We start from the raw sequence: 25293 nt of genomic DNA, 5'->3' as shown, positions 1-25293 counted from the left end.
AAATAGACTCCAGCAATAAAAAGATTTAGATGCTGTTACCAGCCCCAGATGGACTTTGGTCCAGGTGACAAAACTGTTGATCCTATTTATTCCACCATGGCCCTTACTCCTCCCCTATGTAAGGACCACCAGAGTTGGCAGGGAAGCCCTTGCCAGACCCTGTTAAATATCGCTTGTATTAGACACACTGTTAATCACTGCTATAACCATTTCTGAACTTTCCATTAAATATTTCCAGCAGCTCTTGTTCTTGCCAAAAGTCCCTCCTTTTTACTGTCACTGATCAAATCAGCACTAGTTTCAAGGGCACAGAGTTAAGATAATGCTGAGAACCTAGATTATAATATTTTACAAACTTCTAATTTCTCTGGGGTAGAAGATACAATGGCTAAAAGCAGAAACAGAACTAATTACTTATTGCAGAATTAATAAGTTGTGGCATAGTCTGTGAGTCATTTCCTTGCTGAACCAATTTTATTTTCACTCATCAAATTTGTTCATGGAGTAATTATCTTGGAAGACAGGAGTAGGCAGGGAGGTTTTTTTCCCAGACCAAATTTAAAGAGACATTAATATCTTGTAAGACCACATCCCAGATGATTCACTGATAACTTATTACAAGCATTTACAGAATGGAGTTTGTGTAACACCACCATAGCTAACAAACTACATCATGACAGAGGAAAAGAAAAACAGAAAATATTTATTGACATAGTATGTGCGTTGTATAATATCTTAATATAGCAAATGTGTTCATTTATTTTCCCAAATAAGTTGTCTTTTTTTTGTGCAGTTAAAAATATTCTAAAACCACATTTTTTGAAGTTCGCTGTCAGTCTTTAGAAAGTCAGGAACATTAAAGAATCACCAAAGCTACCTCCGGAGGCTTTTAACCTAGATGTTTTCTCACACGGAGCAAAACACTGGTGCAACAGGGACTCAAATACACTTCCAAATCCTTTGAGAAGAGTGTGCAGTTTTAAGCTTACAGTTTAACAATACTCTTTTTTGGTTCTTTTTCCCCATTGTTCATTCTTCAATCCAGGAATATGTGTAGATGGAAGTATCTGCAGTATTCCATGCTCTAAAATTAGCAGCAGTTGATAAAATTTCTACAAAGATACCAAACACAAAGAGAAGGTGAAGGTATTTGAAAGAAATTTATTGGCTAGAATTTGTGGGTACATGCATAAAATGGAGCTAACAATTAAATGCTTTAAGTCTGAGATTTTTTTGGTTGATTGGTTGTGGGGTTTTGTGGTTTGTTTGATTTTTTCCCAATGGGGAACAGCCATTACAGGAATCCCAATAAAATATGAGGTTTAAGAAACTTTCCAGTGAAAGAAACTCCCTTCCCTCACTACACTCTTGGTGACCCAGTGTGCTGGGAGGTTCATGCTGCCAAGCATTTTGGCCAGAACATGGATCTGTTGCTTCCCAAGGACCCTGACCAAGCACAGGCATAATCCTATGATTCTGGGCAGCAATTGCAGATCAGGCTCAAGCCCCCTGCCTGCTAGTGGTCCCTACTAGAACCTGAGCCTCTCACAGCCCTTTCCTTGGTGGTGTTGGCTGGGAAGACCAGCATCATCTTTAACAGCAAAAGGAGATTGTTCATGTAACTTGCAAGTTTTACGTCTTAATTTATACTGTTATGCCTTTACCAGCTGCCTACTCTTCCTTACTCCCTCTGCTACCTCACAGCCATTTAATCTGTTACTTTTCACACTTTTTTTTATCCCTTGCATATCACCTCCATCTTCCTGGTCTTCAGTACTGCCTACTTCTCTCGCTCTTTCTTTCTGTATTAATTCCTATCTGCTGCCAGGTCACCCCTTATCAGCAGAATAGGAGGAACTCTCCAGCTGCTCCTCTCCTCCACATGTAGAGGAAATATTTTCTTACTTAAGCCATAATCTGTGCTGATTCATACTCCATAAAGACTCATAAATCTACAAAATTTGGATGGTAAATTATAAACTGACTCAAGGAGTTTCTTTAAGCAATTATTAAAGCATTGGGTACTTTATACCTTGTATAACAGAAATAATTTTGCTATCTAACATTGTGTTTTCCTTTTATTAAGATAATACAAACTTCAGCTTCATTTTTCACATTGCAGGTATGACTTCTATCACATGTCTCAGAGCACCAAAGTCAACACATGCACAAACGCCTTCCAGGAGCTGGTCTGGGCGTATTAACAGTTTGTACATGAGGTTTATCTTTGGCCCAGGAGAAATTTACTGGTTAACTCTGCAAGTTGCCAGAAGCTCCCTAGCAGAAAAGGGATTTAACTGAGTTTCTTTTTAGCTAAGGCCATGAAAAGAGTTAAAGAAAAAGACCTACTCAACTCTTATGGAAAAGCATTAGTACTGACAAAAACAAATGTTATATCGGCCAGTTCTTGAAAGAGGGAAAAATCCTTTGGGGAAATATCACAAACACTCTGTCCCCTTCTGGGCTGGGAACCAAGCTTTGATGCTGGTGTCCTAGACAACAGCAGATCTGATCTGCTAAGAATAGCCCCTCCATGTATTTTCTCATTGGTAACTAGACACAGACTGCAGGTTTTTTAAGGAAATCTGAGAGGATCACGGCTCAGATATTCTTGTCCCATTTGCAGTGGCTGGTACCAAGAACTCCACACAGACATTGACTTCCTGGGGTTCTGTGTAAGTACTCAAATAATGAACGATTTCGGAAATCCCTGTAGCAATCAGTCACAATGCCTCCATAAAGTATTTCCTTCTTGGTTAGGCCAGATAGCAGAGCTGAAATGTTGCCTGGTATGCAGATACAACAGGAACAACATTTTGTCCATGTCTTCTTGTGCCTACATTCCCTTGCCTGAAGGCACTGACATAGTCAAAACAGCACATGCTTTACAAGCCCATGTATTTGCCTGTGTTTGTGCATGTGCACTCAGACAGAGGCTTGAATACAGATACAGACTGATTATTTTTTATGTTGCTCTGGCCAGCCTCTTTAATAAAATGAGGCAGTGAGCAGCTAATATTTATCCTCCGAGGACAAACTTTTGTTGTCAGCCTGGTATGAGAACTTCAGGTTGTGTCTGAGGTATTTACAATTTGAAAGCTGACATTGGCATTTTTCATTCTTATCTTGTCCCTGATTCCCAAACTAATAAAGAAATAGATTATATTTCTGCTCCCAAGGAGTACACCCAAGTAAGACTCACCAAAACAAAGAATTTACTAAGCTACCTTATCAGTTTTGGACCCAAATCAACAGTGTAACAAAATCCATGAACCTAGGTTGACTCATATTGGATTAACAATGTGGTACCTTATTTGTCACAGTGACTATGGAAGAAGGCACTTAAGAGAAACATTACAGAGCCAGCTAACAAATATTGTAGGCCTGTTGCATAGAGCAAAAGTATTAAACACTGGACTGAAGTGGTTTAAAATTACTGTCAGTGAGGCTATATGTCTTCATAGAGATGACAATAATAAAAATAATTAATCTTAAAATCTTAGACATTAATTTCTAAACTTTAAAAATTATTATTAGTTTTCTGCAAACAAACACACAAAATTATTTAAAAAAAGAAAAAAAGTTAAAGTGTTCCCTCTAAAGGCTGACTTTAAAAGAAATAGCTTCTTTTAAAGTGAGATCTCTTCCAAATAACAAAATATTGTTAGAGTTATGGTATGGAAGCAGGTCTTAAATTTTTGTGCTAAGGCAATGATATGACAAAGTTGCCTGCATATTCAAAGTGTCAGGCTTTATACTTTCAATCACCTACAAAAAAAGTGGCTTATTAAAAATTATATTATTTCATTAAAAAAACATTACAAGCGTATTTTAAAAATACCAACAAACAAATCGTATTTTAAAATCTTGTGGTTTTGGTTTTTGGTCTTTTTTTTTTCTTCTGCACAGAAGGATATGATCAGAAATACACAGTATAATTTTATGTTAGTAGATTGTTGCACCATAACAATCCTGTGTACTTCAAAGTCTTGATATAAAATAAAAGACATAGACTTCTGTGTGTAAAGGTGTGTGAAAGTCAAGCTCACTTTGTGTTTTCATTAAATATATGGTTCAGCAAACGTATTGAACCAAATTATTTGCTAACTACTGCTGCTGCTACCTAACAAGATATTTGTTATAATGTACAGGATAGTTCTTCTACCATTCAGAAGGTCATATAACTTAGCTGGGAGAAATTTTATCTTTAACCTTATAACTTACGTGGAGGTGAAGTCTGAATATGACATGATTAAAACTACCCAGTTTGCAGAAACTAGAAAACTGCTTTCCAGTTCCCAGTCTAACACACACTATCCTATCTATGAAGCTGAACTCATATAAAAGTATTTTATAAAAATTGCTAAAACTGTTAGCACCCAAAAAATCCACCACCTCTGGAGCTCTAAATGATTGTCAAGTAGCCACTTCAGAAGTCAGTGACTTTTCCCAGTGGTAAAGCTAAACATTTGACTAGAAACTAAACCTACAGCTCTCCAAACTCTAATTGGAATGTAAATGCATGTGCTTAAGACTTCTATAGCTTCTAAAAGGAGATTTAAAAGCATTAAATTATGTCCTGACATTTTTCCTTCTTCTTCCAAACATGCAAACTTCTATGTTCATCAGTTTCTTGCCACTGTTTATACTGAGCAATGAAGTGAAACTTCTCTTTAAGGTCTAACCCTCAGCTACAGAAATTTGGGATTTCCATGGAATTGTTCCTGCAGCAACCAGAGGATGAAGTTTTCCAAAGAAACAAGCATGAACTAGATTGCTGCTTCTCAACATGGAGCTGTGGTCTTTAGGAAATGCCAAAATAATGTCTTGGTCTCATGCAGTTCTCTGGATCATCCTGCACATATGGTAATGTGCTGTACGTACAGCTTGCGTTTGAAGAATTGGAACAGAACCCTGAGAAAAGCAAATCCATTGGAAAAAATAGATACTGTTTAATAACATCAGTTTGAGATGTTTCAATCCTTCTTTTTGGAAAAAAAAAGTGTAGTAACTTTTTTCTGATGTGAATGATTGGAATTTATCAGAATTGCAAACATAAATACAGTTTGGGATTTTAAGTGCATATCTAGGGTTGATTACAGTTAGAAATATTTTGTTTGACAATTCTACCCATCCCCCAGGAATTCAGCGTTCCTCAAGTCACCATAACATTATTTGTGAGCTTTCAGTTCAAAAACATCCTGACATGGAGGGATGTTCTTCCAGTAACTGCTGCAGCAGACATTCATTCTGTGATAATATGGGTGCTAGTGAGTCAGGTTCAGCTCTCTTCAGCCTTGCATGCAATTCTCATCATTCCCATGTATCCAGAAGCAAATCTGGGCATATTTGAGAGGAGTAATTCTTACTGCTACATTGTAATCCTGCTGTTCACCATTGACATCCACCCACTGATGGCCTGAGTAAACAGCGATGATCTTGCGTTTCCATTTTTTTTTGTTTGGTTCCTTAAGGCGTAGATAGATGCCAGATCCAGTGGAGCCGGGCTCAGCATCACAGTACTGATAAAAGAGATCATTGGACTCATCAGAAATGCTACAGAATCTATAGACCAGCTGCCCAGATCTATCATTGTCAAAACCTGAGAAATGGATCATGCTTCTGGGCATCATTTTGATTGTTGGGCTGATTCCCAGCTCCATGTATTTTCTTTTGTGGGGACGCTTGAGCTCAAGAACAGCATAATCATAATCCAGAGCGATATCCCCAGAAACACCCTTAAACCAGCCTTTAGGGATGTGGGTACTCTTCACCCTGGTCCACTGAAAGGAGGGCATGCTGTCTGAGGTCCCCTGCTTCCTCCCAGATCTCCTCTGCTTTCTCCTGCCACCTCTGGATCGTCGCCTTAGCCCTGTGGCAACTTCAGGATCTTCTTGGACTGCAGAAACTTCTCTCCTACTTCTTCTAGCACCTTTGCGTTTCCTGCCATCACCTCTGGATTTCGTCTTCATCAGGCCCACCCTCAGTCTTTTGCTGCCCTTAACATAATCCTTGCCATTATGCAGACAGTGGGCAGCTGTTAGCACGTGCTTGGGGGAAATGAGAATACCACTGCAGCCGGTGGAGATCTTCACAGCTGTGTTGAACGGAAAGTTGGTCATAAACCGCTTGTCATAGATACTGAACCTACTGTCTGTTCCATAGATCTGCCTCTTCTTTCTCGTAGCCCTTCGTGTGGTGGTGTTTCCAGCCGGGTCAAGCACTAGTCCGAGGACATTCACTTCAGTCAGGGTCCGTGTGCCATTTTCAAACACAGTCTCATAGGATAGGAGGTCCTTCAAATCAGAGAAGCTTGGCACCGGCAATTTTTTTTGACACTCAATCCCACATACACTGTTCAGTTCCAAGTTGGTTTTTGCTTCAAATTTAGGGCTCTCAAGGGAGAAAGTTCTTTCGCTCACAATCTGGGGAATCTTCTTTAAGTGCCAAGTAAAATCTTGTTCAGTTTCTGTTCCATTAGTGAGACCCAATATAGGTATGAAAAGTATGAACAGCAGTAACATGTGCTCCATTTTATCTATTTCCTTTTTTGCTTGTTTGTTTTGTTTTCTAAAACAAGAAAGAGAGATTTGAAAATATGTTTTGGTAATATACACAGTTATCTTTGTAAATTCAATGTACAATCATGCAATATTAGCACTGACACCAGTGGAACAGAATTTAACACTGTTCAGAACTGGAAAGCCTCAGATATTCCCTGTATTACTTCTGATGCTTCCAGTGGTCTCTAGCAAGATGGGTGCAGATAAGCCGGCCAGCATCCATGCTGAGCTACCTGCTAAAAGCTGGAAACAGCTGACTTTCGCCTGTTTTTCCCTAGTGGGGCAGTTGTCTGAGTCATTCTATTCTGTACAGCACCCTGGTTTTACTTATCCCATAGGAATGCAATTATGTTTTATACTTCTACTTTCCTTCTCTATAGCTATGGGTTGTAGGTAGAATATGGTTGAAAACCACCAATGTATTCAAAGGACACATTCAAAATTTGGGATTCAGGCAGACTACACTCATGAGACTTAGGAACCCACAGGAAATCAGACCAGTTGTACTCTTTTATGTAATAGCCAGAAAGTAGCATCTTTAAGTGATCTAAGTCACCAATGGTTCTGCATTACCCACCCAGCTAAGACCTGTGAAGCTGCCTGCTACGGAAAACGACACTTTGTTAATTGCTCTCCAAAAAAAAACAACTTAGAAATATCTCCTTTCCACATTCAAAGTTTATGTTATTTGGTTGTGAAAAATTTGGGTACATAAACAAGGTGGCAAGTCTCATTTTAGATGCTTTCAGCTTCTGCTGCTCAGAAAGGCATGGCTGTCCTGCAGATGCTATGTTGTATCTCCCTGTGTGCCATGGTAAAACCTTATTAATTTGCCATTCATGGGTATCTCAATCTTTCTCAGCATGTCAGAGAATTTCAAAATCCAAGGCTGGAGGAGACAGATGTGAGAAGAGTAGAAGTTTGCTGGTCTAGAGGAGTATCCTCGTTATATACATGCAGGAAAGCCCAGCTAAGTAGGAGGGACAAGCCTGCTGACTCATCACATGCCTTTTTCCTGCAGGATCCCACAAAGGCTGCAGAAATTGTGTCATCTGTGCCTTATGGTCACATGTGAAAAGCCACACCTAAATGGGGTGATGGAACACACAAAGTGTTAATATTTCAAATGGAAAAGAAAAAAGCGGTATTATTCCCATCTGTAGTTGGGAAATATGCAGGAATAATGTAAAATTGCTAGAAGTCTGTGGCAGAGCCAGAAACTGAACCCAGGAGTCTTGATTCTGAGCTCAAAACACTACTGAAAAGAGCATTTTTGTCCTTTGGCAGCAGTGATGTCAGTGGCATTAATAAAATACTGGCTGCTGCCATTGGGAAAGCTGCACTCTGTTCTCATATCCTTCATTCCAATTATATGGAAACCTCGGCTGTGCAGAAAGAAAGAGCCTATGATTAAACTTTTAAAGCCAAGCAATTCAAGTATATGTATGTGGTTAAGCTTTCTGGTTTACATTGTAATTGCAGTGTAAACCAAGGCAAAGATAACCACTTTCTTTTTCTTGAGTTTAGAATGAGTACTGCTATCCAGTGACACAGCCTGGTTACAAGCTAGCTAAAGATCATGGAAAACAGAGGGGAGTGCAACATGGAAAAAGAAGCAGTAACGTCACTTTAAAAGCTGTATAATGGACCAATGACTCATGTAATTTTGAGGCATCTTTACCATACAGACATAGTTCTGTCTATAAGAAGTAATAATTATCACTTTTTAGCTAGCTAAGCACTATGGTTCAAACAGGGCTTGTTGCTTCTGATGCCAAATTCAGAGGGTGGCATTTTTTTAGCACAGGTTTTGATGCTTTTCACCTTCATCAGCATGGAACAACAGCTCTGATCCAGAGTTTACTTAGTAGGATATACATAAACAACATTTTACAATACAGCCTAAATCTTCCCACCCTGGCTTTAAAGTAGCCAACTCAGGCTTTGGAGACGTGTGGGCTTTCATAGGACATCTGGAGATCACAGTGACTCACAGACCCAAGCTCTGGGGTGTATGCAGTCATACTAAAAGATATTGGAAAGTTTTGAAAGCAGAGCAGGGTCATCCCAGGTGCCAGATACAGAGAGGAACAGCAGCTGACCACCAGTCCAGATTACTGGTATAGCAGGAATGCACATGTTTAAACATCATTTTTTATATACAAAGTTTCTGACCAAATGTCCACTTCTTCTAAAATCCCATTTCTGACACTGGCCAAATGTGGATGCCTGGGGTAGAGCACACAAATAGTTACGCATGTCCGTCCTTCATCACAGGATCATAGCTTACAAACAGTTGCACCTCATAGACTTTAAATCAAAGGGAATTTCTGCAGTGTGAGGAAACCTCAGTGGATTTCTCTTCCATAGTTGCCCAGTCTTCCTTTGAACCCATACAAGATTTTGTATCCACAGTGTTCTGCACCAAGGAATTCCCAGCTTAACCACATGTTGTATGAGGAAGCATCACCTTTCCTTTATTTTCAGCCTGTCACAAGCTAGTATGGTTTGATGATAAATAAAGTGATGTTACGTGATATGGTTTTAATTTGCTTTGCTCTAAAATAGCTGTTGAACAGATACAAGATATTAAGAAACCAAATTTTTCTGTCAGACTCAAGAATGCCTTTTCTATGTTCTTTCCCAGAAAACTCCTCCATTTCTCAGCCGTTCCTCATGGCCTGTGTATTTGACATTCCTCTGTAGCTGAATTTTGTGAGCCCTAAGGAAAGTTCTTTCACTAACTGCTACTTCATATAGAAAGTCTTAGAGGTGTCCGGGTTGATGACATTCCACTGTGAGGCTGAAGACTTCCCAGTTGGACCCATAAGTACATCACTTTACAGAAAGCCTTTCTGTAAGCAAATGGGTGTAGTACTATGGCTCTCTTCTGCCATTCCTTAAACAGAAAAAAACCCCACCAAACTACCAAACCCTCAGTAGATGCATTGGAGTCATCCATTTGAAATACTAAACTCAAATGCTCACTACTTACAAAGCCAGTCTTGGAAGCCAAGATTTTAGTAATATATAATGAACCACTTGTTACTCATAATGAACTAACTACAATTCAGCAGAGCTGGAAGAAGTCCAAGCTGAGGAACTTGATAAAAATGGTACTTCTCATTACAGACCAGAACAGTGATCCTAACAGGCAGCACCATCATTTACAGCCATGTGCTTAAAGTCAGTTTACTAACCTGATCTCTACTGTTTAAGCAAAGCCAGCTTCAAGCACGGGCAGCATCAGTGGCTGCCATGGCCTGGTACAGGTAGCCAGCAAGGGGAGAACACAGGGGTTCCTTTTGCCAGAAGATGGGGATGGAAATGTGGATATCTGCAAAGACACCTTGGCAGGGTGAGACAAGGAGAGAGAGCATACAGCCTCCAGAGGAAGGAGCCCTGAGAAGGCTACAAGCTGGATGCAAGAGAAAACCCTCAGCATGTTCCTCACACTTTCTGCCACACTGTTCTCCACTCCTACTCCAAGCCTCAAACTGCTCTGCCTTCTCCTTTCCTTCACTCCTTTCCCGTACAAATTTTGGGTTGGCTTACAGTAATTAGAAGACTGGAGTCGGCTCTGTCTTTACAGTAGGATGAATTGCTTCGGAGAAGACAGAAGATGGAAAATAGAAAGTGAGAGATTCCCAGCTCAAAGAAAATGTTGAAATTCTCCCTTCAGTTTTCAAACCCAGCTAATAACAGTGAAGACTCTCTGTTTGGTGGCATTCCCGCTGCCAGGCATATGCACACAATTAAAAGTGTTCTCAGTTCTCACTTCTTGCTTCTGACATCAAATCTTCCTGTATTCACAGGACAAAACCTACCCATGTCCTAACTTTTCAGGATATCCTTCAAATATTTTTCATTATAACCTATCTTACTTAGTAAAATGCATCTCAAATGCTCAGGGGACGGCTTGTGGTCAAGCAGAGCTAGAATACCTTTCTCTTCAGACTACCCCAGAATGAATTTACATGTCAGTGTAGCTCAGACAGAAGAAAAGTTGTCTCCAGGCACTTGGCAGCATTTTATCGTGGTCTGTTCAGCATAGCCTCTGCTCTGGGGATTCCTTCTTACTGTAGGAAAGTCAGCACATTTCAAACTAAGCTTTCATAATTCTAAATGCAATTTTCAGACCATAAAATATTAGAGGCTGTTACACTAACCAGCTCCATTAGCTGCTTTTGACCTTATTCTTGAAATGGCCTGAAAGCTGTAATTCACAACTCTACTCTGACAAAGCAAAACAGAACAAATTTTGGAAATCTCACGCTCCCTTGGAAGAAACCATCACCCTAACCTTAGCCGCCACTGCCCCCTTCACTCCTCCGGCTGTGATTGCTCTGTGTGTTAGTGCATAGATCTAGTCCTGCACTCTCACTTGAGAAGAAACCCGCACTGCGACTCCTAGCTCCTACAGCGTTTCAGCGGGTTCAGTGGCACAAGAACTGATTTTAGACGGCAGGCGCCACAGCCGGTTTCTGAGATCGCAGACGCAGGAGGAAACAAGGAAAGCGGGGATGAATGGCAAGGGGACCCGGGCTTCACCTCCGGCGGCTCTCGGCTCTCGCCGGCCCCATCGCGGCCGCGGGGTGGCGCGCCCGGACAGCCGCCGGCCCCTCCGCACCGTCCGTCTGCCGCCCCCTGTCCCCGGTCCCGGGCCGGCCCCGCCGCAGCCCCCGCTCCTCCAGCCCTGCCGCTCCTCCGGGTGGCGGGGAGGCAGAGAAGCGAGCTCTCTCCCCGGCCGCTAAGCTGCTCCGGCGGTCGAGCCCTGCTCAGCGGCGGTCCCCGGGGCGGGAGCGGGGGATCACCGGTCGGGAACGAACGGGAGGAACGGAGGGGACGGGAGGGTTTGCTGGGACGGCCGCTTTTCTAGCGCCCGCGCCGCTTCCGTCTGCCGCTTCTATACATTAGCATGTTAAAGCCCAAGGGTTAGCCGAGGGTTTGGGAAAGAAGGCTTTAACTCTAGTTAGCCATACCCTGGCTCTGCTTTCCGCGGGAGGCTCTGCTTTTCCGCGTTTGATCCAGAGGGGTTCCCTTTCTCCAGAGCCTGCAAGTTAAATACCCTGGCACAACTTTTTTTATCTGCCATTCCAAGAGAAATCTGCTGCCACCAGTGACGAGTCTGGATGAAGTTAGTGTCAGTTCCAGAAAAGCGCGGGGATGGTAGCGCGAATACTGAGGGGATGAATCAGAATTAAAGGAGAGTTTGTTTTGAAGGCTCCTTGTCTGCTCCCCGCGGAAGACACGGCACGGGCATATCCCTAAAACCCAAAAGATATACCCCTTGCTTTCTTCCCGTTAGCCGTCTGGTAAAACCACCTTCGAGCAATAAGAAAAGGTGAGGGAAGGGTAAAGAAACTTGTCAGGTTTTAGTCCTATCAAAAGTGCATCTATCAGGCTAGAGGCAGGAGCTTTAAACAGAATCATCCAGCTGCCAAGCCCAAGGTACTGACACTGCTCAGCCCCTTCATTTTTTAAAGCGACCCGTGTAGGAAGAACGACTTAAAGAGAAAACGTCAGCGAAAAAATCTCGCCTCTACGGACTTTACCTCGGGCTGTCCGGTCCCCGACCCCAGGCACCCGCCTCAGCCCCAGCCCCAACCGCCGTTACCAGCCTGCCCACCCAGCGCTGCCCCGATCAGGTCTCCCGGGGCAGCCTCTTCCCCCGCGGCCAGCGTCGGAAGGGGTTTCTTTCATACCTGGCACCCCGTAGGACGATCAAAGGGGAAGGCGGACACGGCCCCGGGGCGCAGGCTCCCCACTCCGCTCCGTGCCGCCCGCCGTCCAGCGCCAGCGGCTACTGAGGACGGGGCGGGGGAAGCGGCCAGGTCTTCCCAGGCGGGGGAGGGGATGGAAAATCGGGGAAAAAAAGGAAAAGGAGGCGAGAAGGAGGAGGGAGAGAGGGGGAGGGCTGAGGGGAGCGGAGGCAGATCCCGGTGTCTCCTCGGCTGCGAAGGCAAGAAGGGGCTCAACGTGCGAGGCGGGGAGGCGCATCGCCCCGAGAGAGGCTCACTCTCGGCGCCAGGCGGAGAGCCGGGGTGACCGGCGCTGGGACGGGCCGGGAGAGGCGGGGACGAGCGGGGAGGCGGAGGGACCCCGTCCCGGGGGAATGGCGGCGGGGCAGAGCGCTGCACCGCGCCACCTGCGCCGGCCGGGCTGCCGGGCACGACCCCGCTCCGCCCTGACCTGACCCGCCGTAGGGCTGCTGGGGAAGAACGGGGAACGGCTCTGCCGGCTCCACGGGAGGCTCCTCGGGCCGGGATGGGGCTTGCGGCTGCGGGGAGTGGCATTACCCCGCCCTGCCCCTGCCTCCCTACAGTGGCCATCAGCGGCAGTTCAGGTTCCCGCTGCCCCGGCCCCGCTCCTTTGGGATGCTGTGCTCCTCAGGTACCTTCCTGGTCCTGTTCCTCAAGGATTTCGTACTCCTGAGGACCTCCTGGATCCCGCTACTCAGGGATGCTGTGGTACTCAGAGACCTCCTGGCCCCCGTTCTCCTTGGAGTGCCCTTCTCTCCAGCCCAACTCCTCAGGGCTTCAGAAGACAGATGAGAAGCGCTTCCCTTCTTTTCTCATCACTTTTCACCCCCTCTTTCTGCCTTCTCCTTCCCTTCGTGTCCTTTTTGTCCCCTCTTCCAAAGCAGAGTGCTGTGGGTGCTGGTCTCTGCTCCCTGGATCAGCCCCTTGCTTCTACCACAGGGTCCTCCTCAAAGCTTTCCACTGCTTTTTACATAGATGTGTGATGTGAAAGGCTTGTTCATTAAGCACTTCTAAAAGTGTTTAACCTGAGTAGTTTCAATGAGCTCATTTGCTGAAAAATCAACTCATAATAGATGAGTGCCCAAGGATTTGCCAAAAACTGCAAGAAATCTGTGGCACTGCTAGAAATCAGACCGAGATCTCCAAAGTGCTGTTACATTGTCTAAATCATAGGCATATAGGCATATCCTTCCTTTAAAAGGCCACTGCTGAAATATAATGGGACCAGTTATACAAGTTAGGTTTCAAATAAGGCTTTGGCCAGCAACTGCACCCTGCGGTTTCATTTTGAAGATTGAGGTCGATTTCTTCAAAATGTGTATTTTGTTTGCAGTTCTGGTTTTGCCGTTGTTGTTTGTACAACCTCAAATCAAAGCATAATCATAATTTTCCTTATGCCTGAGAAAAAGAGCTGAAGAATTCCCAGCTTAATTAACAAAGCAAGGTAGATATAAATGTAGGATAGGTAAGTTTTACATGAGATTTCTTGAGCATAAGAGCTTCCACACTGGGTCAGACCATGGTCTTTGCTGGACCAATATTGTGTTGCATTATTAAAGGGCAAGGTAATGCAATAGTTCCCTCCAGCACTTTCCTTGCTGACACTTCAAACTCAGACATTTTCTCCAGTAGTTTCTATGACTTAGTAACCTTCACTGGCCCCCTCCACTAGGCCCTTGCCTGTCTTTCCTTAAACCTACATAGGTCTGTAGCATCTACAACCTGCTGTGGTGACACATTTCACATGTCAGCCAGGTTCTGTGCAAAAACCTGCCTCCTCTTGTGTATTTTTAGCCTGGCTACTGATGGCTTCATTTGATGCTCACTAGTTCTTTATCATATGCCCTATAGGCCCTTTCCCACAGTGAAGGGTCCTAACTTAGCTGTGCTTTACAGTAAAGATGTTCATACTTTCCATCCTGCTGCTGATGTGCAGGGACCACAGTGTTCGAAGGATGATGTGGCCAAACACTTCTTGGCAGTAGCAAGTAGTAAACAATAAACAACAGCTACTCACACTCGGCAGCTGTGTTGAGCAACAACTGCAGCTTGAGAGGTTCAGACTGGACATCGGGAAAAATTCCTTCACCAAAAGGAACATGCAACACTGGAACAAATTTCCCAGCCAGGCTGTGGAATTGCCATCCTTGGTGTTTTCCAACACTCAGCTAGACAAAGCCATGGCTGACCTGACCTAGTGCTGGCAACAGTCCTGCTTCAAGTGGAAGGCCGGCCTGGGTGACCTGCAGAGGTCCCTCTCAACCAATATTTCTGTGATTCTTTGCCTACATGGAGGATATAAGCCAAAATACAGATTTCTGTGGCAGCAAAAATACATTTATGTTCTGTTCTCTACTGATTTCTTAACACTTCCTAGTATTTTTTATTCTTTGGCAGCTGTTGAGCACCAAGCAATGTTGAGCACTGCTATTCCCATGAGCCATTTTTATAGCTCCAGGACTGTCTCTCCTGAGAAGTAAAGACCAGAACTTGCCTTTTCACACCTGAAGTAAGGGCCATTTCCCCCCTTGTGTGTCACTGTATTTATCTACACTGAACTCCGTCTGCCATTTTACTGCTCAGTCACACTCTTCCATAGACTTACCTGCAGATCTTCAAGGTTCTCTCATACTTCTTAACCTAAATAACTTAATGGCCTCATCAGATTTTGTGACCTGGCCCCTCACCCCTTTTCCACATAATTTCTGAATACCCTGAACAGTGCAGACCAAAGCAATTTTTTTCTCATATCCTGCTTCATTCCTAATATTTTATCTTTTGCAATAAAAATATTATACATTTTTGATAATGTTTCATAAAAAATATAAATTTTAAAAATAATTGTCACATTAAAAATGTCTTCAAAATACAGTTTGCCAAAGGAGGAGTACATATTTCAGAGTACTGATTCTTTAGAAACACACTGTATAATACACATGGTAGAGCTGTAAAAATATAATTGTTGGAAAAAATCCAGCATGCTAATTTTATCCTTCAGAAGTAATTTTATCTCATTAGAAGATTAGTGAGCCCATTTGGTATTTCTACATGTTCCAAAAATAAGTCTGACATCACATACCAACTGAGAGATGTTCTTAGTGCTGAGCTTTGAAAGACTGATACCTAAAATAAATTTTAAAGTCAACACATTCTTGATGTTTGTATTAACATCAAGAATGTGTTGACTTCTACCAAAATTGTTCCTGCATATCTACAAAGAAAGTAAAGGGGGGAAAAGCAAGTTTTTGCCATCAGATTTGTACCCTGGATTTAAGTGAATTCACAGAACTGTAGTGTTTTACCTTAGGATAGATAATCTACAAGATGAGCTATAAAATAAGATTCTCCCAGCTTTTTTTCAGGTGGAAATTTGAGATAGGAGCTTCAGCTTTCCCTGTGGGTGAGATAAGCTGAGAGTGGATATACTGGCTGGGCAGCTGCTCCTGGAATGTCATCTGGACTTATGACACTAGATGAACACACTGCTCTCATGTGGACCTTGCACACATGCGAAAAATGTTTGATTGTAGCAACGACTTGCATTGTCTGTGACCTCTGAATTGTATTCCATATACTGCCTTATGCGCTATGTAGGTATGTATATAGGTAGATATACCTACCCACAAGATATTCTTTCACATATGACTTATGGAAAAGGAAAACAGGCAGGTACAACTCAGGAAAACCTAAACAAGGTTCATAGATGTCAAAAAGAATGAAAATGCATATAATAAAATTGCAAATTCAGTGTCTAGTCTCTATCCATACCTCACAAGTAGTCAGCATTAATATCTTCCGTTCTTCTCTCGGTCCCTTTTCTACTCATGTATACCTGTGCACATGTACTTTATTACAAAACAAGTGATGGCTTGGATAGTGCAGATAAATCCCTTTCCTTCACAAGTTAATTCTCAGGCTACCTTTGGCTACTCTTTTAGCTCAGCTGATATTGTATGTTTCACTTAATTTCTACTTTTCTTGTGCCAGGAAGACCATTTTTTATGAGCTTTAACACTTATCCAGTCCCCAAACATGAAACTTGGGATAACTCATTGGCTCATGATGAATGGACATGAGATAATTCCTAGTGCTTTCAGAACAAAGGGATGTGAAATACAATGGATCTTTCTTACAGGATCAAGAATGGTCTCCATGGTAGTGTCTTTTTTGTGGCGGCTTGTTGCCACAGAAGCCCTTTTGTTTTGTGGACCAGTTAGGGTTGGTTATTGTGCTGTTCAGAGGTTCCTGTGACACAATGCTGACCGGTTAGACCAAACCACTGAATGAAACAGACCTCTGTTAGAGACCCTGGCTTTGAGGACTTGGAAAAGATGCAAGAACTGCAGTAAATAGCATCATTTTTTAAGAGTGTGCACAGTGAGGACAAAGAGGATGACAAAAGCATCGCTAGCTCAGGAGGATTCTGAATAGACCAATGGACTGCCACAGTACAGGCTGGCGAGGTAGCTATTCATTTTAAATTGGGTATAGGTGTACGAGGGAGTGTGGTGGCAGAAACAAGGATGTTAGCAATGAGTACAATGTCATCAACACAAGAACTTACAGATGATGAAAACAAGGAGGGATGTGAAACTTGAGGCATGTAGACGTGACCTGATTTTAACAATATGAGTTTATGACCTAGATATAGTGGTTAATAATAGACTTGAAAAGCAAAACAAAACAAAACAAACACTTGGTAGTAGTACAAACAGTCTCATTTTAGAGTTAAAGCCATACCAAGCTTGTGGTCCAGTCAAGAGGGTGTTTTCTTCACTGAGACAGCAAGGAAAAATAAATGTGCATATGTCTAAGCATATGACCCATAGGAGAGACGTTCTTCTACCTGTGCAGAATCGAAGTGAGTTAATAGCCCTGCCACCACCCAGATCCTGGCTTTGGTCAATTTTGTCTTTTTCTACAACAGCAGCTGAAAATGAAGCTGGACAGGCTCGTGGTTCTGACATTCATGTGTTTAGAGAAAAGCAGAGTTGATTATTCATTCATCACTGCTGAAAGAGCAAAACCTACAGTTCTTACCTGATGTGCAGCATTATGGAGATTCTATATATATAAATAAAGTGAACGTTTTTCCTGAAGGAAAATTGCCACAAGGAGAGGTGCTTCGGGAAATGTGTCAGATGGCAAATATTTTTATACACACAATGTGTTGGCAGGTTGCAAGCAGGTACTGTTAAGGAAAAAAAAGAAAACCCCACACCATTTTTGTGAGCATACTACTTTGAAGGAAAGTCCAACTGGCATTCTCATTGTACTCAGCACACCAAGAGCTATACTGGAAAATCTGTGAACTGCAGATGGTAATACAGCATACTGTGATATGGATAAATGACATTTTGATGTGAGGAGAAAAGAAGTGCATGACCAGAGACTCTGAGGAGCTTTGGAAAAAAAAAACCTGACTTTTCCCAGCTAAAGCTGAATATTCATTCCTCCCCAAGCCTCTAAATTCCTATAATGGAAAAGCATACTGCAGAAGAAAGTTAATAGAGTGGCGTTGACATGTTAGATAAAATACAATTTTAGCTACCATCAGCATGATGGCCCCAGCAGAGAGGAAAGTGATTCCAGGGAAAGATGAACTGCCGAGGGACATGGTGCCTAATCTCGCTATTCAAACCAGCAGAGAGTCAGTAGCAGTGAAATGCTCATCTTAAGAAGCCTGAGAAATCAGAGGAATTAACAGCCGTGTATCACTGGAGAAAATGTGACATTGAGCATAAAACTGAGTGTCTGTGGTACTTCCAAACAGAATACTGAAGGAATCTTCCTCTAGAAGTATGGACAAAATGGGAAAAGGTGAAGTAACAGAAAACATATTTTCAAGAGCTCAAAAGGAAAAAAAAAAAAGGGAGGGTTTACCTGAATCCAAGGGTAGTAAGGAATATTGTCTTTATTGCCAGTGTTAACTGAAGGTGACCGTAAACTATTTACTGCCACCACAAACTTGCCCAGGGGTTCCAATACCAATTTTTAAGCATGACTTACAAATTGAATACAAACCTGAGGAAAAGACCACACCTTAAAAGAGCCATTTACTTAACCACGTTCCAGAATAGTATTCCATCAAGAGGCAAATCCTTGTTGCTTATTCTTAGAAAAATGTAGGTATGAAGTCAGATCTGAAGAAAGCCTGGTGATACCCCTTGAAAATTCCATTCACAACCCTGAAATACCTGGATGTTTCTGCTAAAATTATTAACAGTGTAATAGCTACCACTGTTGGAATTTTCAAGGCTTTGCTTTAAACTTAATATTCTACCAAACTGAATGCAGGCATTTTATACCTGTCAGAGTGATAATTACTATTAGAAAAACAGCATTATAATTATTGCCAAAACCCATGGTGAATTGGGGTTGCCAAGAATGCCTTGTCGCTCAGAGCACGTTAAGCATACATTACCTCTGGGTCTTTGAAGGCTGGCAGGAGAAACTAGGACCAAACAACATCCAGGTCACATTTTTAATGCAATCTTCCATCTTCTGTTTTGCACCCCATGTAGCTCTTGCCTGTGTCTTCTGTTGTTGTATTCTCACTGATCTCCACTGCGTTAAGCAGGGCTCAATAACGCTGGGAGCTGAGGGGTAGTACAGCTGTCGCTAAAGAAATGAGGGATCTTTTCTGTGGGTGACACAATGCAGGAGATTGAAGTAAATGCTCATAGCTTTCCTTCTTGGCTTTCAAAGCCTCTGCATATTTCTAATAGTTTTAAAGCTGTCTGTAGGTTTTCAGCTTGCTGCTGGAATCATTTCCACATGCTAACAAACCCAGTGAATAGTTCAACAAGGAGAGGCGAGGCAGAAATGCTTCACCCCAATCAGACACTCCTTTGCACTTTCTCAGTATCCATTTTTGCAGTAGTATTTGCACAGAATCACATCTTCTGTCTTAGTGCCCTAAGGATTTCTGATGGGCTAGCTTTGCTCTCAAGAGGTTACATGCAGAAGTGTCCTCAGACAGAACCCATAAACAAACATAAATAGACACCTTTTTTTTTTTTTTTAAAGCCTGACCTAAATTTGACCTTTATCTTAGTAAGGACATGTTCTAAAAGCATCTCCAGCAACCCATCCTCTTTCACTGTCACTCATTACACTCCCAGGTTCAGGCAAGGTGCATCCTCATGCAGTCACAAAGAGGCTCCCTGGGGCCTCTCTCAGAGGAATACTGTGACAAAGACTGAAGGAGCAAGCTGCAGCATGCTTTTTTCCCCCTTTGGCAGGGAAATTAACAACATACGTTCATTGCACTGACGAAAAGAAGATCGGAATTAGAAAACGTGTTCTTGTTGTCTTTTTCAGATGTTGCTTGAGAATACTGTAAATTTGAGAGTAAGCCCGGAGGGCAGTTGGAAAAGCAAGAGCTGAGTTAACCATGATGTGAGCTGAATTTCTGGGAGAGGAAGTTTTGCTTCTGTTCATTCCTGCCTCAAACTCTCTAGCAGGTTGTCACTTGCAATGAAACATGCAATGCAAGTAGCGCAGAGCAGGACACAAGTAACATGTGAAAGAATTAATATGACCAACACTTCCAGAAGAGTCATCAAATCAACAGTGGCATAATGGTTTATTTATTATCTCAGAGTATCCACACTTTTCATTTTGAATGACTTTTTGAATTAAACATACTACATCTTTGGTGGCATCTTCCATTCCTTTATAGATTATTTGGTACCAATGTAATATTCATCCTTTTGATTTATTTGGTTTGCTTGCTGGTACAACTGATAAGGTATAGAAGGCAAACCCAAAGCCCAAAGCAAGATTGTATAAGGGGTTTTGGTTTTGTTTATTTTTTTCACTTCCCAGGCCTTTGTATCATGTCTCAAAAGAGAAAAAATTATGGTGGAGATTCAATAACCACATAAATTCTCTTCTTCTATCCATTATAATTTTTGCTTCTGACTAACAACACTCCAGCCCATCGTCTCTTTGCATAGTTTAGCTGTATTAAATCAAAACAGATGTGAGAAGATTGACTTTAGAATGAATATCATACTAGTTAAAATAAATGGAAAATTATAGCCCCGACTTGTAATTGAAAACTGATATTCATCTTCAGAATTATCACTCATCCACATACCTCTGCTTAGCCAAGATTTTTAAACTAACAACTGCATATGACTCAGTTACCAAATCCTTATTAACAGCATGTTTTGTCAGAACTCCCTGAGGTAGGGTTTGCCTGCCTCTTGTATTTATATGAACCTCACTTGGTTTTCAGCAGAGGCAAAAATCTATACACATTCAGATTATTATCTGAAGTTGTGGAACTACTCACTGGATAATCCTCCCCTATCACAGCAAGTATATGATATTTGTCTTCATCTGTGGTTTGTGCTCCCCATTCCATTTTTGTTGAGGTGCTGTTTACAGTTATGGTGCCAAATTCTCTTGCTGCCTGTAACATCATCCAGTATTTTCCACTCATTATATGTTTGAGCAAAACACAGTCACGCTTTGCCTACTTCTGATGTATGGCTCTTTGCTCTCCATTTTACTTAAAAAGGAACTTCCATTTTACTTTAGTATGCCCCTTCAAATTATTCCTTAAAGCTCTTCCTTTCTGTGACACCTAGAGAATACTTATCATACTTAGGCTATGGATGGGCAGAAACCATGCACACAGACCATTGTCATCTTATTAGCTCTCTGTAGTCTCCTTTCTGCCTGTATCCCATTTACAATATGTATCAGCAGATCATTGCAGAATCTCAATTTAGGACAAAGAATTTATAAGCAATAATAACACAAATAATAAATGGTTGTTTTTTTTCAGCATGGGATGAAATACATGTGCACATACATTATTACTTCAGTAGCCACAACACTACCTTTGGAAGAGCTCTAAATAAATGCAGTTTCTCTGAGTGTGTCAGTACCTATTCTGTTTTAATCACAATTACTGACAGCACACTGTAGTAGCAACAGCTCTGCATTTCCACATGAAAATCTTGCTTTTAGCAATTCATGAACTGTGTCTAAAAATACATTCTCATTTGAAAACTGGCATTCAAGCTACAAGTCTAGAGGCAGTTCCTGTTAAAACCGATTGAGTTACTTCAGCAGTTTTATCTAAGATACCTTTGCTGTTCCAGAAAACATTCTTCCATTTTTCTATGATCAGAGCTGACTTTGATGACATTGTTCTGCATTTCAATTATCTTGAATATAAGCTTAAAATATAATATATTAATTTGCCATATATCAGCTTTGTACTTCCTTGCCCTTTGACAGTCAGTGCTGAGAAGCAGCAGGAAGCCACCGGCTTCAGTCACATAGAGTAGAGAAAGAACTATAGAATGCCAAAAAGCATAGGGAAATGCCCGGTCCTTTGATTTACTTTGGCAAATACATGATGTAAACTATATGTCTGATTTACAGACTTGCTACAGAACAAGATGGCATTGGTCTTCCAAGTTAAACAAGCACCCAGCCAGGAGAAAGGCTTCCCACAATACAAGGGAGTCCTCTAGGAACATGTAAAATCGTTCCCAGAGACTGAGGGTTCTAAGTCAATGAGATCCTCTCCCAGTTCATTTGCAATTCCTTTTTCAAGTTTGTTACCTTTTTTCTCAGCCCTGGGAAGGCCTTACAATGTCTTACAAAGACATTTACTTCAGCCTGTTGTGGGCTGCACAAACCTCAAAGTGATTGAGTGAAGCTATAGAGCTGTTAGCATCTCCACTAACTCTCCTGCAATTTCCCTGCAAGATATGTCAAATCACAAGGGAGAATTTAAAGAGAAAAGACCCAGGCTGCCTGGCTCAACATGGGTTTAGCACATAAGCAGAGTGCTAGATGCCAAAATTTTCCATGGTTGGATACATTTGGCTTAGGACTAATATGTTTGTTTTGCTACCTAGAACCTGCTGAAAGTTTGAATGAAGATATGGAAGCTAGCAATATTTAGAAAGGGGCCATTGCTCTCTGTGAATCTCATAAATTTAATCATTGTTGAGTTTCATTCAGCAATTTATTCAAACTTTCCACACTGTGTTGTTATACAGGCCTAGAACAGCGCAATCACTGTCCTCATGTTGCCATAACTATACATAAACTGGGAGCATTGCACACAATACATACATGAACATTTGCAAAGAAGGATAGATAGTGCAGGTATATACTATCTGTAAGAATATCAAGTGCATAATTTAATTGTTTGATTAACTTGAATATCCCATGACACAAAACCGCATTATGTACTTACTAACATAAATGATGTAAAACTAAAGAAGCCACTGCAATAGGTTAAATTTCCAGACAAAATTCATTACAACCCTCTGATTATTTTCAATTACATGCACAAGCAGAGCCCTTTGCAAAGGCAATTATGTGAGTAAACTGTTCGAGTGGAGGTCACACCAGTTTCCGCACAGGAAAATTCCCCTGGGGAGATAGACTGCTCATCCAGATTATTCACTGGGCCACAAAAGCCAAGCTTTTTGAACAACAGTTGTTAGCATTTAATAATATATGAATATGATTCTGAGGTTAAAAACTAAAGCACAGAGAATAAAATCCAAAGGGAATAAGATAAGATTAATGGGAAAATCTAATGTCTTTGAATTTTTCTTATGTACGTTAGCACAGTCATGCTTTGTTGACATCATCAAATTGCATTGCTTTTTAGTAGCATCATTATCTTAACTCTAAAATACCCAATTAAGTCTTTCCTGAATGGGATTTGTTAGAAAAATATTATGGTATTTCAAAAGTATGAGCCTGATTTAATTTTTTGCTTCTTTATTCTTTCACTTGCCAGAAAGAATTGGAAGAAATGTCAGATTCAGTTCCACTGACTCAGCTTTTTTCTAGTAACACACAGAACTGTAACTGGTTAGCCTCTTTTATTAATTCTCGAATGGGTCTTTTTTGAGATGACTCCAGGAAAATTTCTCCTTTCATGAAATGTTCCTATTTTGCTTCAATAAAAGATATGTTTTGATTTCTAACATATAATTCTGAAAAGAGATAAAATTAAGGAATTACTGCAAGTTTGAAATACTATTGGATAAAGGTCTTGATCAGTAGAGTGGGCTAAAATAATGTACCTTAGCTAATTCATCTATTTTTTATTTTTCAAACCCATTCTGCTATGCAAAAAGCATATCAGTTCTGCTAATGTCTGCAAAAAAACAAAGTCTATTGCTTTGTAATAAGCAGACATTAAAAACTTGACAATAGCACTTAGACTTGAAATAATAAAAAAGTGAATACTCTATGCAGGAATTAAGATATTTTTTAGCAACAAGGTTGAAACTGATATTGAATCAGTGGGTTAAAAATACTGCATGGTCAGGTCACCATTTGGTCAGATCACCCAATTTAGAAAAGAGGCAGTCAAGTCACAGAAATTAAAGGAACAAAAAATTACTCCTTTTTAACCCTGTATTAGATGATTAAAAACAAATCAAATTGGTTTAATTGAAACCTTCTTATTCCTCTCTCATCCCATTGCTAGAAATAGCTAGCAGAGGGTCCTTCTACCCATGTTGATTTTAGGCCCTAGTTACAGATATTAAATAAAACAGTAAAATCAGTTTAGCTAGTCTTATATAGTTTCTTAAATTTCTGATTCAGTGTCATTACACAGTTGCAAAATTAAGCTTTGTGCCTTGTAGTTGTCCAGTCAATCCAATACATTTTGCAGAATGGAAAACCCATGATGGAGCACGCTGGGCTTTCAGCTCCTCTCACTGCAGGCACCTCTTTTTCTTTCTCAGGTGTTTTACTTGATGGATCTTGTATTGATGAGCAAGTCTGCATGTTTTATTCATTGCTGGTTGATAAAGAGTGTACTCAGGTCCTTATTTATGGGCAGAATTATTTCATAAAGGCTGGTTAGAGACTGATTTCACCTGAAGTTAGAAAAGTAGTTGGAGAAAGTCCTGTTGAGGATGACTTCTGTGAGACGGTCAGTGCTGCCGTCATATGGTGAAGAAGGTGAAGGAGGAAGACCAGGGCTGCCTTCATGGGAAAGGGCCCTTATTTTCAGTAAGTAGGTGACAGCCATATAATCTAATCTGGGCATTTATACCTGGTTTGGGCCTTCACAAGCTCACAGAACTAGCTACAACCCTGTTTTTTAATTCATTCATTCACCACAAAAGCATCTAACGTTCCATGAACATACTGGAAATCAGCTGAAAAAACCCACTATCAGCAGCCCCATCACATCACCAGGCATAAAAGCTAAAGGGGAATATATGGAGCCTCACTAATTTTTACACTGTAGGGTTTATGCCCAATTAGCAAGAAAAACTAATAGCAAAGACCTGCTTTTACATTTTATCAATGTAAGCTCCATATAATATAAAATCATAAAATATATGCCAAGGGGAAAAAAAAAATCTCATTTGAGCTATTTCTCTCGTAGCCTCTTGTTACTTATAGCTGTCATTTTTCCAGTGCATTCTTTAGAAATGAAATTTCATATGGATTGACATCATAGTAATTTAACATCAAAGAATGAGAGCCTATAGAATTTATATAGCTACAGTGTGTCATAAATCACAGTTTCCATAAAAAACACTAAAATAACTGAGCCAATACTATCATAATGAATTTCTTAAAAAGAATACAATAAATTCGTGTGCTGTGACCTGCACTTAAAAATTAATGATAGATATTTCTCCCCATTTTTCTGACTTTTTTCATACCACTTTAATGCATTCAATGTATCAATATCAGTGCATGGAAATAAGCACTACCAGAATGAGATGCCCCACTGGCATTGTTCATTCCAGACTTTGTTATCAGTCAACTACTTCTGTCCATGGTAAATCTTCAGCTTAAACCTGGTATGTATCTGTTTATTTATTTCAGCTATGACAGATGAGTACAAGTAATTACAAACTATTTTTTTCCAGTAGATTCCAGGTGTTCAGTTTGGATTTCTTTCTGAGAGACATAGACATAAGCTACTTCAAAACCGTCAATAGTTC

General features: G+C 41.2%; 1 protein-coding gene across 1 annotated transcript; it reads right to left on the bottom strand.

The window, feature by feature from the left end:
- Positions 1 to 452: 452 nt before the first annotated feature.
- On the bottom strand, positions 453 to 12594 carry PRSS35 (serine protease 35). The gene is made up of 2 exons (XM_031052657.2): positions 12269 to 12594; positions 453 to 6570 (listed from the first exon to the last, which is right to left on the bottom strand). The coding sequence occupies exon 2, from the start codon at positions 6531 to 6533 to the stop codon at positions 5292 to 5294; it is 1242 nt and encodes a 413-aa protein (XP_030908517.1). The 5' UTR covers positions 6534 to 6570; positions 12269 to 12594; the 3' UTR covers positions 453 to 5291.
- Between the last annotated feature and the right edge of the window lie 12699 nt (positions 12595 to 25293).

The sequence above is a fragment of the Melopsittacus undulatus genome, chromosome 3, assembly GCF_012275295.1.
Source record: "Melopsittacus undulatus isolate bMelUnd1 chromosome 3, bMelUnd1.mat.Z, whole genome shotgun sequence".
In the NCBI taxonomy this organism is placed as follows: domain Eukaryota; kingdom Metazoa; phylum Chordata; class Aves; order Psittaciformes; family Psittaculidae; genus Melopsittacus; species Melopsittacus undulatus.
Note: the sequence above shows the minus strand (reverse complement) of the source record. Positions and strands in the feature narration are given on the sequence as shown.

Excerpts from the sequence above, each read along its gene's own strand:
- PRSS35 (XM_031052657.2), bottom strand. The coding sequence starts at position 6,533 with ATGGAGCACATGTTACTGCTGTTCATACTTTTCATACCTATATTGGGT.